The 15,704-nt window shown below is 45.2% G+C and overlaps 1 protein-coding gene across 13 annotated transcripts in view; it reads left to right on the forward strand.

Moving 5' to 3' along the window:
- PLCE1 (phospholipase C epsilon 1) overlaps positions 1 to 15,704 on the forward strand; it is a 624,299-nt gene that overhangs the window by 528,528 nt on the left and 80,067 nt on the right. For all 13 annotated transcript variants that reach the window (XM_063961638.1, XM_063961640.1, XM_063961641.1 and 10 more), the window contains 8 exons: positions 5,686 to 5,808; positions 5,890 to 6,026; positions 7,504 to 7,742; positions 8,888 to 8,949; positions 9,035 to 9,200; positions 11,547 to 11,654; positions 13,076 to 13,192; positions 13,282 to 13,440. In XM_063961638.1, the coding sequence (XP_063817708.1) occupies positions 5,686 to 5,808; positions 5,890 to 6,026; positions 7,504 to 7,742; positions 8,888 to 8,949; positions 9,035 to 9,200; positions 11,547 to 11,654; positions 13,076 to 13,192; positions 13,282 to 13,440 (1,111 nt within the window). The remainder of the gene's footprint in view (positions 1 to 5,685; positions 5,809 to 5,889; positions 6,027 to 7,503; positions 7,743 to 8,887; positions 8,950 to 9,034; positions 9,201 to 11,546; positions 11,655 to 13,075; positions 13,193 to 13,281; positions 13,441 to 15,704) is intronic.

Genomic DNA, 15,704 nt, shown 5'->3' on the forward strand with positions numbered 1-15,704 from the left:
TCCTGACAGAAAGTATATTTGTTAGGTTTTTTATTTTCAGGGAGCATGCTGGCAACAGACTCCCTGCATTGAGGGACTGAGGGGAGAGAAGCAGACCTACTTCTGTGAGTTTCAAGGCTCTGCTTCTTAGGCTACTGGACACCATTAGCTCCAGAGGGAGTCAGAACACAGGTCTCACCCTGGAGTTCGTCCCGGAGCCGCGCCGCCGTCGTCCTCACAGAGCCGGAAGATAGAAGCCGGGTGAGTATGAGATGAAAAAGAAGACTTCAGAGGCGGCAGAAGACTTCATGATCTTCACTGAGGTAACGCACAGCAGTGCAGCTGTGCGCCATTGCTCCCCCACACCTCACACACGGCAGTCACTGTAAAGGTGCAGGGCGCAGGGGGAGCGCCCTGGGCAGCAATATAAACCTCATTTCTGGCAAAAGAGATATATATACAGCTAGGCACTGTATATATAAAGAGCGCCCGCCAGTTTTTATTATATTTAAGCGGGACAGAAGCCCGCCGCCTAGGGGGCGGGGCTACTCACTCAGCACTCACCAGCGCCATTTTCTCCACACACAGCTGAGAGGAAGCTCCCCGTACTCTCCCCTGCTTATCCACGGTGAAAGGGGGTTTCAGAGAAGAGGGGGGGACGCACATAATTGCCAGCAAATAATAGTATTACAGCGCTACTGGGTAAACACATTGTGTGTTTTTCCTGGGGTATTAGCGCTGGGTGTGGGCTGGCATACTGTCTCTCCAAAGGGCCTTGTGGGGGAACTGTCTTCAGATAAGAGGATTCCCTGAGTGTGTGGTGTATCGGTACGTGTGTGTCGACATGTCTGAGGTAAAAGGCTCTTCTAAGGGGGAGATGGAGCAAATGTGTGTGTGTGGTGTCTCCGTCGACAACGCCGACACCTGACTGGATATGTGGAATTAAGTGCTGAGGTAAATTTATTGCACAAAAGATTAGAGAACAGACAAGGAATCTACCCATGTCTGTCCCTATGTCGCAGGGACCTTCAGAGTCTCAAAACGCCCACTATCCAAAATAATAGACACTGATACCGACACAGAGTCTGACTCCAGTGTCGACTACGATGATGCAAAGTTACAGCCAAAAATGGCAGAAAAGTATTCAATATATGATTATTGTAATAAAAGATGTTTTGCATATCACCGATGACCCATCTGTCCCTGAAACGAGGGTACACATGTTTAAGGGGATGAAAGCTGAGATAACATTTCCCCCCTCTCATGAACCAAATGAATTGTGTGAAAAAGAGCAGGAATCTCCAGACAAGAAACTGCAGTTTCCCAAAAGAATTCTCATGGCGTATCCTTTCCCTGCTAGGGCCAGGATACAATGGGAATCCTCCTCTAGGGTGGACAAGGCGTTGACACGTTTACCCAAAAGGTAGCGCTGACATACCAAGATATAGCTACAGAAAAGTACTTTGAAGTCCATTTACACACATTCTGGTACACTACTCAGACCGATTGTGTCGGCAGGGGTTTATAGCGCTGTAGCAGCGTGGACAGATACCTTATCAGCGGAGATTGAAACCCTAGATAAGGATACCAAGTTATTGACCCTAGGATATATAAAAGATGCTGTCTTATATATAAGACATGCTCAAAGAGACATTGGTCTACTGAGTTCTAGAGTCAACGCTATGTCGATTTCTGCTAGACGTGTCCTGTGGAACATGCAATGGACAGGTGATGACGACTAAAAGGCATATGGAGGTTTTACCTTACAAGGGTGAGGAATTGTGTGGAGAAGGGCTCTCGGTCCTGGTCTCCACAGCTATAGCTGGTAAATCTGATCTTTTGCCTTATATTCCCTCACAGCCTAAGAAAGCACGACATTATCAAATGCAGTCTTTTCGGTCGCAGAAAAACAAGAAAGTACGAGGAGCGTCCTTTCTTACCAGAGGTAAGGGCGCAGGACATAGCTAGTTCCCAGGAACAGAAGTCCTCCCCGGCCTCTACTAAATCCACCGCATGACGCTGGGGCTTCGCTGAGGGAGTCCGCCCCAGTGGTAGCACGTCTTCGACTCTTCAGCCACATCTGAGTTCACTCACAGGTGGATCCCTGGGCAATAGAAATTGTTTCTCAGGGTTACAAGCTGGAATTCGAAGAGGTGCCTCCTCGCCGGTTTTCCTTATCGGCCCTACCGGCTTCTCCCCCAGAAAGGGAGATAATATTAAATACAATTCACACATTGTATCTCCAACAGGTGGTGCTCAAGGTACCCCTCCTTCAACAAGGAAGGGGATATTACTCAACCTTGGCTGTAGTCCCGAAACCGGACGGTTCGGTCAGACCTATTTTAAAATTAAAATCTCTGAACCTATACTTGAAAAGGTTCAAATTCAAGGTGGAATAGCGCAGAGCGATCATCGCCAGCCTGGAAGGGGGGGATTTTATGGTGTATCTAGACATAAAGGCTGCATACCTTCATGTTCCCATTTATCCACCCCATCAGGCGTACCTGAGAATTACGGTACAGTATTGTCATTACCAATTTCAGGGTAATTGGCGGAAATGATGGTGCTCCTGCGCAAGCAAGGAGTCACAATTATCCCATACTTGGACGATCTCCTAATAAGGGCGAGATCAAAAGAGCAGTTGTTGAACAGCGTGTCACTTTCGCTGAAGGTGTCACAGCAACTCTGCTGGATTCTCAATATCCCGAAGTCACAGTTGGTACCTATGACTCGTCTGCCCTTCTTGGGTATGATTCTGAATACGGACCAGAAATGGGTTTATCTTACGATAGAGAAGGCCCAGGAACTAATGACTCTGGTAAAAAACCTATGAAAGCCAAAACAGGTGTCAGTGCATCACTGCACTCGGGTCCTGGGAAAGATGGTGGCATCTTACGGGGCCATTCCCTTCGGCAGGTTCCATGCGAGGACTTTCCAATGGGATCTACGGAACAAGTGGTCCGGATCACATCTACAGATGCATCAGTTAATCACCCTGTCCCCTAGGGCCAGGGTGTCTCTCCTATGGTGGCTGCAGAGTGCTCACCTTCTGCAGGGTCGCAGGTTCGCCATCCAGGACTAGATTCTGGTAGCCACGGACGCGAGCCTCCGAGGTGGGGGAGCAGTCACACAGGGAAGAAACTTCAAAGGTCTTTGGGTCAAGTCAATAAACTTGTATTCAAATCAACATCCTGGAGCTGAGGGCCATATACAACGCCCTTCGGCAAGCGGAAACATTGCTTCGCGACCTACCAGTTCTGATCCAGTCACACAAAATCACTGCAGTGGCTCATGTAAACCGCCAAGGCGGCACAAAGAGCAGAGTGGAAATGGCAGAAGCCAACAGGATTCTCCGCTGGGCGGAAAATCATGTAAGCGCATTTTCAGCAGTTCATTCCGGGAGTGGACAACTGAGAAGCAGACTTCCTCAGCAAACACGACCTGCATCCAAGAGAGGACTTCTTCAGAAAGCCTTCGCACAGATTGCAAGTCAGTGGGAACTGCCACAGATAGACATGATGGGCGTCCCGCCTCAACAAGAAGCTACAGAGGTATTGCACCAGGTCAAGAGACCCTCAGGCAGTAGCTGTAGATGCCCTAGTGACACCGTGGGTGTTCCAGTCGGTCTATGTATTTCCCCCTCTTCTCTCATACCCAAGGTGTTGAGAATGGTAGGAGGGAGAGGAATGAGAACAATCCTCATTGTTCCAGATTGGCCACGAAGGACCTGGTATCTGGATCTGCAGGAAATGCTCACAGAAGATCAGTGGCATCTTCCTCTAATACAGGACCGGTTGCAACAGGGGCCATGTCTGTTCCAAGACTTACCGCGGCTGCGTTGGACGGCATGGCGGTTGAACGCCGGATCCTAGCGGATAAGGGTATTCCGGATGAGGTCATTCCTACGCTAATAAAGGCTAGGAAGGACATGACATCTAAACATTATCACCGTACATGGCGAAAATATGTTTCTTGGTGTGAGGCCAGGAATGCTCCTAGGGAAGAATTCCATCTGGGCCGTTTCCTTCACTTCCTGCAAACTGGAGTGAATTTCGGCCTAAAATTAGGATCTATTAAGGTTCAGATTTCGGCCTTATCCATTTTCTTTCAAAAGGAATTGGCCTCTCTCCCTGAAGTACAAACGTTTGTTAAGGGAGTACTGCATATTCAGCCTCCTTTTGTACCTCCGGTGACGCCTTGGGACCTTAACGTGTTGTTAAGTTTCATTAAGTCACACTGGTTTGAACCACTTAAAACGGTGGAGTTGAAAAATCACGCTTGGAAGGTGGTCATGTTATTAGCCTTGGCTTCGGCTAGGGGAGTGTCGGAATTAGCGGCTTTATCACATAAAAGCCCCTATCTGGTTTTCCATATGGATAAAGCGGAATTGCGGACCCGTCCTCAATTCCTGCCAAAAGTGTTTTCATCCTTTCATATGAACTATTGTGGTGCCTGTGGCTACACGTGACTTGGAGGATCCCGAGTCTCTTGATGTGGTCAGGGCTTTGAAAATTTACGTGGCCAGATCGGCTACAGTCAGAAAAACAGAAGCACTGTTTGTCATGTATGCAACCAACAAGATTGGTCCCCCTGCTTCAAAGTAGACTATTGCTCGCTGGATCTGTAACATGATTCAGCAGGCGCATTCTACGGCGGGATTGCCGTTACCTAAATCGGTCAAGGCCCATTCCACTAGGAAGGTGGGCTCTTCTTGGGCGGCTGCCAGAGGGGTCTCGGCGCTACAGCTGTGCCGAGCTACTACTTGGTCGGGTTCAAACTCCTTTGCAAAGTTCTATAAGTTTGATACTCTGGCTGAGGAGGACCTCCTGTTTGCTCAATCGGTGCTGCAGAGTCATCCGCACTCTCCCGCCCGTTTGGGAGCTTTGGTATAATCCCCATGGTCCTTACGGAGTCCCCAGCATCCTCTAGGACGTAAGAGAAAATAAGATTTTAAACCTACCGGTAAATCTTTTTCTCGTAGTCCGTAGAGGATGCTGGGCGCCCGTCCCAAGTGCGGACTACTTCTGCAAGACTTGTATATAGTTATTGCTTAAACAAGGGTTATGTTATAGTCTCATCGGTCTTGGACTGATGCTATGTCGTTTTCATACTTTTAACTGGATAGTATATCACAAGTTATACGGTGTGATTGGTGTGGCTGGTATGAATCTTGCCCTTGTATTAACCAAAATCCTTTCCTCGTACTGTCCGTCTCCTCTGGGCACAGTTTCTCTAACTGAGGTCTGGAGGAGGGGCATAGAGGGAGGAGCCAGTGCACACCAGATCTAAAGTCTTTCTTAAAGTGCCCATGTCTCCTGCGGAGCCCGTCTATCCCCATGGTCCTTACGGAGTCCCCAGCATCCTCTACGGACTACGAGAAAAGGATTTACCAGTAGGTTTAAAATCTTATTTTTTTTTTAGATTACTGCTGTAAATTAGTTGCACTTCTTATTTCAGTAACAGTAAAATCATCAAAGGATTTTTGTCTAAGCCCCTTTCTGGCGGTGAAGTGTTTTACCTTGCACTTATGTAATGATTCTGCCAAAAGTCATATTCAGTTGTATACTTTAACTCATAAATCTGGGAATTAAAGTTTATTAAAATGTTTTTATTCACTGGAAACATGGCACATCATAAATGCACAACGTGGCACACTTTGTTCTGTAGTTAAATTGTAATAAAATCTTCCTTTTTTCTTTTGTCCAGCACATGGAGCAGTTCCAGTTGGCACGGAAGAGTTAAGGGTGGCATGAAAGGCTTTCAGTCCTTCATGGTATCTGATAGTAACATGAACTTCGTTGAATTTGTAGAACTATTCAAATCTTTCAGGTAAATTCCTTTATGACACTGTGTCAATGGACTGGAATGGTCAGGGATTGTACTTTCTTCAATTGTCTATGTTTTCCTTAGTGTACGAAGCCGCAAAGACCTCAAAGACCTTTTTGATGTATATGCTGTTGCCTGCAACCGTTTGGGTTCTGAATCCATTCCACTGTACACGAATCTGACAATTGATGAAAATGTCAGCGGTGTTCAACCAGATTTAGGTCTGTATGAGACAGTCTGCAAAGGTCTGTTGTTGTGCATTTAGCATCTGCCTTCGGTGTGCCACTCTGAGCTCCATTAAAAGGATGGTGAATGAAGTTTGAGTGTATTGCAGAATATAGTAATTTATTGTGATCTTTTATTCCTACATGAGTTCCGTAGAGTTGTACAGAGGCAAATAACATACAGGATTACATGGGTATACAGTGAACAGTATTGAATTATAGAGACAAGAAGGAAATTAGCATGATTCATAATTACAATTAGCAAATTACAGAATTACATAGCAAGACATGCGGAGACAGGGTCCTGTTCGCAACAGCATACATGTTATAGGGAAATAGTAATCCATAGAATAGATCCATATGACAGATGCTATTTTTATATTCACAGCAGTTAAAAAAAAAAAAAAAAAAAAAACTGGTTGAGCCATTAATATAACAAGGTGCAACTATTGGCGAACTCATACTGTATCAAAACAATAAACCGTGAGCAGTTGATAATCTGGCCTTGTGTAGATGCTCAAACTCAAGACTCCATTCCTATATCCTAACTCACAGGTTCTCAAACTTTGACCTCAGGACCCCACACGGTTCATGTTTTCTAGGTCGCCTGTGGATTTTTAAAATGTGACAGTTGGTGATACACAATGCATCTGCCGGGTGACCTGGAAATCGTGACCTGTGTGGGGTCCTGAGGACTGAGTTTGAGAACCACTGTGATTTCAAATACTTTTTTCAAAACATAATCCAGTTGTGTTTTTTTTTTTTTTTTTTCTTTCCAGGAAGGGAAATATACCAGTTGTCTGCTGTAGGCTATAGGTTTTACATTGGATTATTAGTCAGATGTAAACATTTTAGGCTTAGATCTGATCTCCCTGTTTACCATAATTGTAAAATGTGGTATATCTTAAGACCTATGCCATAAAACTTTACAACTTAATATTAAAAATGTTATTCCAAGAGGCAAATGTTTGTTTTTTGGACACTGTCCCGCCACCCACCCGTGAGCTAGGTTGGGAGGTCCCCTCTCACTTGTTGCTCTGCTAAGCAAAGCAAGTAGTGAATAGATGCCATGCGCATGTGCACTGCGTCTATTCAATCAAAATAGAGTCTGGGTGCATGGCCAGCAGCTCCAGGAGTGCATGGCATGCCCCCGGCGTGACAAAAACAGGTGTGTGGCTTGAGGGGACAGCAATTTCCCCCTTTTCGTTGGCACGCACTGTCACCATGCGCCAAGGTCTCGATTGGCATTTATAAGAAGTGGGAAGGTATGCTTTGAGCACTGTTGTAGGTGGTATGCTTAACAATAAATGTTAGTGAGGAAGGTAATGTATAATACTGTATGTTTACTATGATCTAATATCTAAAACAAATATGCAAATATACACAATCAAAAGTATCTACCAGTGTGTGTGCTATATATAATATTCACTTATTGTACAGGGGAAGTCTTAAAGTATTTTGTTTCATGTTGTAGATTTATTGACCAGGAACGTGTCAGACTTGGGTCTCTTCATCCGTAGCAAACAACAGTTGTCAGAAAACCAGAGACAGATTTCAGACGCTATTGCTGCTGCCAGCATTGTAACCAACGGCACTGGAGTGGAGAGCACCTCTCTTGGTATATTTGGAATGGGAATACAGCAGTTCAATGACTTCTTGGTCAATTGCCAAGGAGAGCATTACACTTATGATGAAGTACTCAGCATTATTCAGGTTAGAGTTTTAGTACTCTATGAATTCAAGTGTATGTTGTACAATTTAAAGCACAGGTTCTCAAACTTGCTTCTCGGTACCCCAAACAGTTTGTGTTTTCCAGGTCTCCGCCCAGAGTCACAAGTGAAATAATTAGCTCCGCCTGTGGATGTTTTAAAATGTGTCAGTGAGTAGTGACTACACCTGTGCTTCTGCTAGGTGACCTGTAAAACGTGAACTGTGTTGGGTCCTGAGGACCGAGTTTGAGAACCACTGATTTAGAGAGACACAGAAAAAGTTTAGTTTCTATATGCGCTTTTTTGTTGTTTTTAGACGTTACCAAATTGTTTTGCATAAATAATTCCATCTGTGATTTGTCATCTGTTATGCCCCATACACACCGGGCGACTTGTGCCTGTGTGCTAAGCGATCTAGTTAGCACAGATCGCTCAGCACACATCGCTATACACCACTATACACACAGTGATGTGTGCTGAGCGATCTGTGCTAACCAGTGTTTTCTTTATGCATGCTAGGCGATCTGACTAGATATATACTGCATCAATGATCGGAGCCAATAGTGATGCGCGGCCCTTTCGCTATGGGGCATAATTTCTAAAGGGCCCCATACACTTGACCGATAATGCCTGATTTCAGTCCAATTCGGGCATTTGGCCCGATATATTGGGTGAAATTGGGCATTTTGGGTGTGCTTTTCCCCCGATCCGATCCGCGTTCCCGTGTGCATCGGATCGGATTCCCCTAGATATGACATATAACGAGTGCTGCACTCGTCATATGTCGGATCCCACAGTAATGGATGAGAAAGTAAAAGATACATCGTATGCAAAATAAACCTGCATACGATATATCTAATACTATCCTGCCAACGGGGAGGCTGCCGGGAGGTTGGAGGAAATCTTATATGACATGACGGACCGTCATGTCGTATAAGTGTATTGGGCCCTTAAACGATCTAGTTTCTAATGCTTAGAAAATAGCCCAAATTTGCTTCTGTGTACCCCACATTATCATTACACTGAGATTTTCAGCAAAGCGTGTATTCAGAGTTGTTCTAAGCGTATGTCCATGCTGGCTTGTGAAACTTTGTTATTTGTGAAATGTACAATAATTATTTATATAATTTTTTTTCTTTATGTTTACAGAAATTTGAGCCAAGCATTACCATGCGCCAGCAAGGACTGATGTCATTTGAAGGATTTGCGAGGTAGACTTCATCACCGTGTTTGTTCCCCTATAAACTTCAGCCAAGTTCGTATTCTTTCATTTGTTGATATTTTACTTATTTTTAGGTATCTAATGGATAAAGACAACTTTGCATCAAGAAACGATGAATCTCAGATAAATGTAGAAGAACTGCACTTCCCGCTGTCATATTATTTCATTGAATCTTCTCACAATACCTACCTTACTGGTCACCAATTGAAAGGAGAGTCTTCTGTGGAACTCTACAGTCAGGTCTGATAATTAATTGTACACAAATAATCATGTTTGCAACTGACCCAGTCATTTTCTGAAGTGTAAATTGCCTATGGCCTATAAATTCTATACTATATAAGCTTTGTATTGCAGTCAGTAGGTCGGTGCCTAAAATAGTTAGCAACTTAGCCTAAAATTGGCAATATCTTACATTATTGGACGTTTTTTTTTTGTTTGTTTTTTTGGCAGTGATATTTTTCATTTCTGTGAACCAGATGTCAATATTTGTTCGGTGCTGAAATCTTCATTTTATAGCTGCTATTGCTACTGCTGTCTGTGTGGTTGTGTACGTTGTTAACTACTTAACTGATGATTTATTTAGCCAAATTTATTATTATTATTTTTTTATGAGCGAATTATGTGAAGAACATGAATTTAATCCTATCCCAAATGATTTTAGTTACAAAAAAAAAAAATTATTATTATTTTTTTAATACTCCCCCCCCCCCCCCCCCTCCCCCAAACATCGAAACATTGATCGGGAAAATCGCGACCATCGCAGCTTTCATTTTGAAAGCCGGGACAGCCTCCAGGTATACAGGGGGAGTCTAGGGGTGGCTTGGGAGGGTTCAGTTACACTCCCCAGCAGCTGCCATTGTCTGCAGCCGCTGGAAGGGGGGATCCTGCCATGCTGACCGATCAGCAGTAATCGGCAGCACGGCAGACACAGGGGGAGAGTGCAAGGAGGCAGAGGGACCTTCTGGTCCCCCTGACAGCAGCAGCGGGGGGAAGTCTCTTCCCTGCCGCTGCTAACACTCTCTATCTGACTGGTCGCATCCTGTGGAACCATGTCAGATAAAGCACTTGCAGACATGGTCGCATCTGATACGACCATGCCAGGCAAGTGGTTAATTCATGTGCCATTGCTACTGCATTGACATTCCAGCAACTAAATGCCAAATCACCCCATATTCACCCCAATTGTGCTTTTAAATTGACTATTATTGTTGGCAGTACCATAGAGGAGTGTACAAAAATATACTGTATAATCTCAGGGGCTTACGTAAGTGCATCACATGCTCACACTAGATCACTGGAATACTGCAAAGTTACATCACTCATTTACATTGTTCTTACATCGTACCGGTAGGAACCTTTCTCTTATTACCTTGATTCCTTTTGAACTTGTTTTCATCTTGATCCTGTCAATAAATGCACTTTGGTTTGTAACTACTAGCCAACAATACCGGTTAACAGGGGCTATTCCCACGACAGCCATAGAGTAGGAACAGAACCTGTGGCGAGCGTAGCGAGCCCGCAAGGGGATTTATTGCGCTAAACCCCCCCACCGGCGTTATGCTGTCGGGATCCCATCGTCGTATGATGACCGTTGGGATCCCGTACGCCGGCCACGTAACCCCAACCCGTATGACCTGATCATCTAAATTAGCAGTCTCCCCCACATGCAGGGCTGTTTCTAGACAATTTAGCTCCCAGTGCAAACTTTAAAAAATGTGCCACCCCCATAGACCTTTTTGAAAGGATGCAAAAAAGGGTCATGGCCTTGCAGGAAAAGACTACCTATAACCCCACACAGTAATGCCCCTGACACCATATTATACCGCACAGTCATGCCCCTGATACCATAATATGCCTTGCATAGTAGTGCCCCGTTACCATATTATGCCTCACATAATACTCTAACACCAGATTATGCCTCACACAGTAATGCCCCTGACACCATATTATGACCCACACAGTAATTCCCCTTGCGCCATATTATCCCTCACACAATAACATCCCTGACACCATATTATTATTATGTCTCACATAGTAATGCCCATGCCCCTTTATAAATTAAGCAAATGTCACACTAGGTGCTTGTTATTAGGGGGTGAGACTGTTTCATCCCACCACTGCCAGCTGCAGCATCATGATTCCAACATCTGATACCCCTGCACGCAGGTCAGTGGTCCCGGCACTTCCAGGAACCACTATTCGCACCTGCCTCCTTTCCCTGAGCCTGAGTTGGTGGCCATTTTGTCCCTCCCAAAATGGTCGCCGCCTTCTCTAGCATCACAACGGTCTCCTCCGAGGCGGCAGCCATTTAGGGAGGGACATTTTCAAAAGTATTCTATGCGGACGGGCAGACTGCATGGAATACTGTGCAGACACTCGCAGCAGGCACCCCATACGTTTGCATGGCTCACCCAGCCCTAGAAGCGGCCCTGCCCGCAGGACATACATTTATGACTTATCAGCTGCACTGGGGTCAGCAGTAACACTTAGAATTTATGTATTTCTGTCAATAAAACATCTTTTCTGTGAAAACAAAATAAAGTGTTTTTAATCTGTTTGAATTAAGGTTACAAATGTATTTTCTAGGTACTTTTACAAGGCTGCAGAAGTGTTGAATTGGACTGCTGGGATGGAGATGATGGCATGCCTATTATATATCATGGGCATACACTTACCACTAAAATCCCCTTTAAGGTGAGTAAGCAGTCATTATTTATATGCTGTCCTTACCGTCTGGCAACTACCACTTGTTGGATGCAAATAATGCCCATAAATAACTCCATAGGCTGTTACTGCACACAGTAGAGGCATTGGAATTGATTGCTCAGACTACCTGACATACAATGGGGAGACGTCTGCCAACTTTACCTCTGACTGAGCAGGGGCAGAGAGGGCAGCGCCAGAACTCATAGATAGATTTGTAGGTGAGCCTGGCAACATTGCTCCTGACTGCTGTGCTGTGGCTCTGCTCTCTCTAAAAAGCAGACCGGGGGCCTCTTCCGGACATGCTCTGATTTGGGCTAAAATCTACGTTCAAATCCACACAGGCTCAGGCAGGACTTTGCAGTTCAGGGTTTTATTGTGTTATGAAGTAGAGAAAAGAGGGACAGAGGCCTTGGAATGGGAAAGGGAGAGTCAACATTACTAGGCACCCATCATTTCGGGGCCACACCTGCACCCCTTACAGGCCCAGGGATGTTAGTTCTTCTACTGTACTTGGTATATAATGCTGTAACATTGAGCACTGGGATAGTTCTGTTCTGCTCCTATACAATGTCACATATCCAATTAATAAGCACTGCCTCCTGGTGCTTCCTAGTTGCATTGCGTTACAACTAAACAGCATTTTTGTAAACAATAAATGCCCGATGCTAGCAGAGTTGTACGGGACCTGGCGGCTCACTTGCACCAGGCATCTTGCTCTGCATGGCGTATTGAGACTAGATGTATGAGGAAACATATGTATTGAAAAGTGTTGTAACATAAAACCTTTATTGAAATGATATCCTTCACTCACAAGGACATTTATCATTTATGCCTGCTTTTGCTAAGTGTAAGAAGTGAATTATTACTCCTCGTTACTGCTAAGTTTGCTTTTAATAGTCTGCTATAATTTGCCCACTAGGATGCATATTCCATTGGACTGTGTTAATAATATTCATGTGATCACGCAAAATCCAACAGAACGTTGAGCACACACAATATTCATTAGGACATAATAGATTTTATTTTTTACTTTTAACTTTGTATGTTTATTTATTAACATTTATTTACAAAACAGTAATAAAATGAGCCTGGGTAATAATGGACAGTGTTTCACGCAATGTTTTAGGGCAGTGATGGGGAACCTTTGGCACTCCCGCTGTTGTTGAACTACACATCCCAGCATGCCCTGCTATAGTTTTGCTATTTGGCCATGCTAAAACTAGCAAGGCATGTTGGGATGTGTAGTTCAACAAAAGCTGGAGTTCCAAAGGTTCCCCATCACTGTTTTAGGCATGTGCACCATCATTATAATGGCTACATCTTAGGGTAATGACTTTATGAAACGTAACGATCGGGGCACAAGACTTTGACTTGAAAGCGTGTGTGTTTTTTTTTTCTTAATTTAACAGGAAGTCATAGAAGCTATTGACCGTAACGCATTCATCAACTCTAAAATGCCGATCATAATATCTATAGAGAATCACTGCTCTTTACCCCAGCAACGGAAGATGGCTGACATTTTCAAGGTAAAAGAAACCCTTTTGTCTCATCTGTTTATGTTTGCATTATGCAAATTGTGTGGATCTCATCAGAATACGATGCTATCCTATTTTAGACTGTCTTTGGCGAAAAGTTGGTAACAAAGTTCCTGTTTGAGAGTGATTTCTCGGATGATCCGATGCTTCCATCCCCGTGGCAGCTAAGGGGAAAAGTCCTGTTAAAGAACAAAAAGCTGAAAGCGCATCAGACGCCTGTGGATATCTTGAAACAGAAGGTCAGTGTCTGACATGCCGCGTCTGGCTAAGCAGTAACTCTCTGCACAGCTTCATGCTTCATTAAACACTGTTAAGGCAACAATGTCACAGAACACGTGTTGTTGTTTCTCCCGGTTGTAATTACACTTCACCTATCATTAAGGAGTCAAAAAGAATGGATTCCTTTATTTCAAGGAGCATTTTCTATAGCTTCAGTTTAGGATCTAAACTCGGTCCTCAAGGCACCCTAACACTTCAGGTTTTAAGGATATCCATGCTTAAGCATAGGTGATGTAATTAGTTACTAAGTCAGCTTGATTATACCATCTGTGCGCAACCTGGATATACGTAAAATGGTATCCGGATAACAGGTCATCAACAGTCAGTAGGTTGACACCAAATGGTCAGCATGGACAAAAGGTCAACATGACAATGGTCGACACGTGAAAAGGTTGACATGAGTTTTGGGGATTTTTCTATTTTCACTTTTAGGACTGTGTCATACTTTACTATCCACGTGGACTATGATTGGGAATAGTAACCTCATCGCTCGCCATGCGAGGAGACACGGTCCACTAATTGGGGGTCCATGTGCTGAAAGGAACATTTCTGCTGCGGGGTACACTGGGCTCCACAAGTTTGGACAATGGGGTGTAGAGTAGAATCTTGATCCGAGGCACCAACAGGCTCAAAGCTTTGACTGTTCCCAGAATGCACAGCGCCGCCTCCTATATCACCCCGCCTCCCAGCACAGGAGCACAGTTTGTCAGTTGGTGCTGCAGTAAGCAGGCACTTAACAGAGGGGCTGCTCCAAGCAGCCCTGAGAAAAGCTTTTTATGAGGTAAAAGGTGAAGACTTCAAGGGCAGCAGCGGTGGTAAATGTCTTGTGACATTCACTGCTGCAGCTCCAGTTCTCCTCAGTGGCGCTGTACACTCCCGAGCCCTGGCTGCTGGGTACCTACAGCGGAGGCTCCGGTTTTCATCATGTTAGACACACACGGCTGGGGCTCTCCAGGATCGCGTGGCCGCGCTTCGGGAGGTGGTAAGTGGGTCCCGCTCGCGGGACCCGGTCTTTATCGCGATCCGGCGCGGTCAGTGGGAGGCGGGCCGCGCGCGCTGGCGGTGGACACTGTGGATACAGGCGATCCCACTAGATCACCAGGGCATGGGCGCAGGTCAGGTTTTCTCTTAAAACCGATTTTAATATCGCCCATAGTACCTGGTGGTTTTGCCAGTAAAGAGGATAAGGCTTAGACCTGAAACCCCTCCCCCAGCCCCAGGGCGCCATTTCCAGCAAGTGTTCCCGCCCTGGAGCTGCATCTCTGTCTTTTCCTCACTCCGTCAGTGTCTGCGGCGCCATTACTCCTCAGCTCACTGTTCCTGGGACTGCTTGGGCAAATCCTCCTATGTAAAGCCGCCTGGTTGTCAGCACTGTGCCTTTACATGACACTTAAGTATTCTACCTGCCTTTTTAGTCAGTGTTAGTAAGAAAGAGTGCACTTAGTCAGGGGTTTATAGTACAATTACACTGTGATATACATCCAGTTTCTTACTGTGTAGTGTTATATCTATTGACTATATAGCTGTGTAAGCTAGTCCAGTGCAGTATTATTGTCTGTAATAACCTCTGCATTGTACAAACAGTGACTATTTGTGTGTGCATTGATAGCTGGGTGGTGTCCATCTCGTGTCTTTCACTCAACTTGCTATCCCTATATTCTATAACCTGAGGGGGCTTGGTGCGTCAGGTGTTATTTAATATAGGATTTTCACAAATATATACTGTATTACGTATTTCTCTGACGTCCTAGTGGATGCTGGGAACTCCGTAAGGACCATGGGGAATAGCGGGCTCCGAAGGAGGCTGGGCACTTTAGAAAGATTTATGACTACCTGGTGTGCACTGGCTCCTCCCACCATGACCCCCCTCCAAGCCTCAGTTAGATTTCGTGCCCGGCCGAGGTTGGATGCACACTAGGGGCTCTCCTAAACCCTTAGAAGGAAAGCATAGTTTAGGTTTTTTATTTTCAGTGAGACCTGCTGGCAACAGGCTCACTGCAGCGAGGGACTAAGGGGAGAAGAAGCGAACTCGCCTGCTTGCAGCCGGATTGGGCTTCTTAGGCTACTGGACACCATTAGCTCCAGAGGGATCGACCGCAGGCCCAGTCCTTGGTGTTCGGTCCCGGAGCCGCGCCGCCGTCCCCCTTACAGAGCCAGAAGCAAGAAGAGGTCCGGAAAAACGGCGGCAGAAGACATCAGTCTTCACCAAGGTAGCGCACAGCAC

The sequence above is a fragment of the Pseudophryne corroboree genome, chromosome 3 (genome assembly GCF_028390025.1).
Source record: "Pseudophryne corroboree isolate aPseCor3 chromosome 3, aPseCor3.hap2, whole genome shotgun sequence".
Lineage (NCBI taxonomy): Eukaryota > Metazoa > Chordata > Amphibia > Anura > Myobatrachidae > Pseudophryne > Pseudophryne corroboree.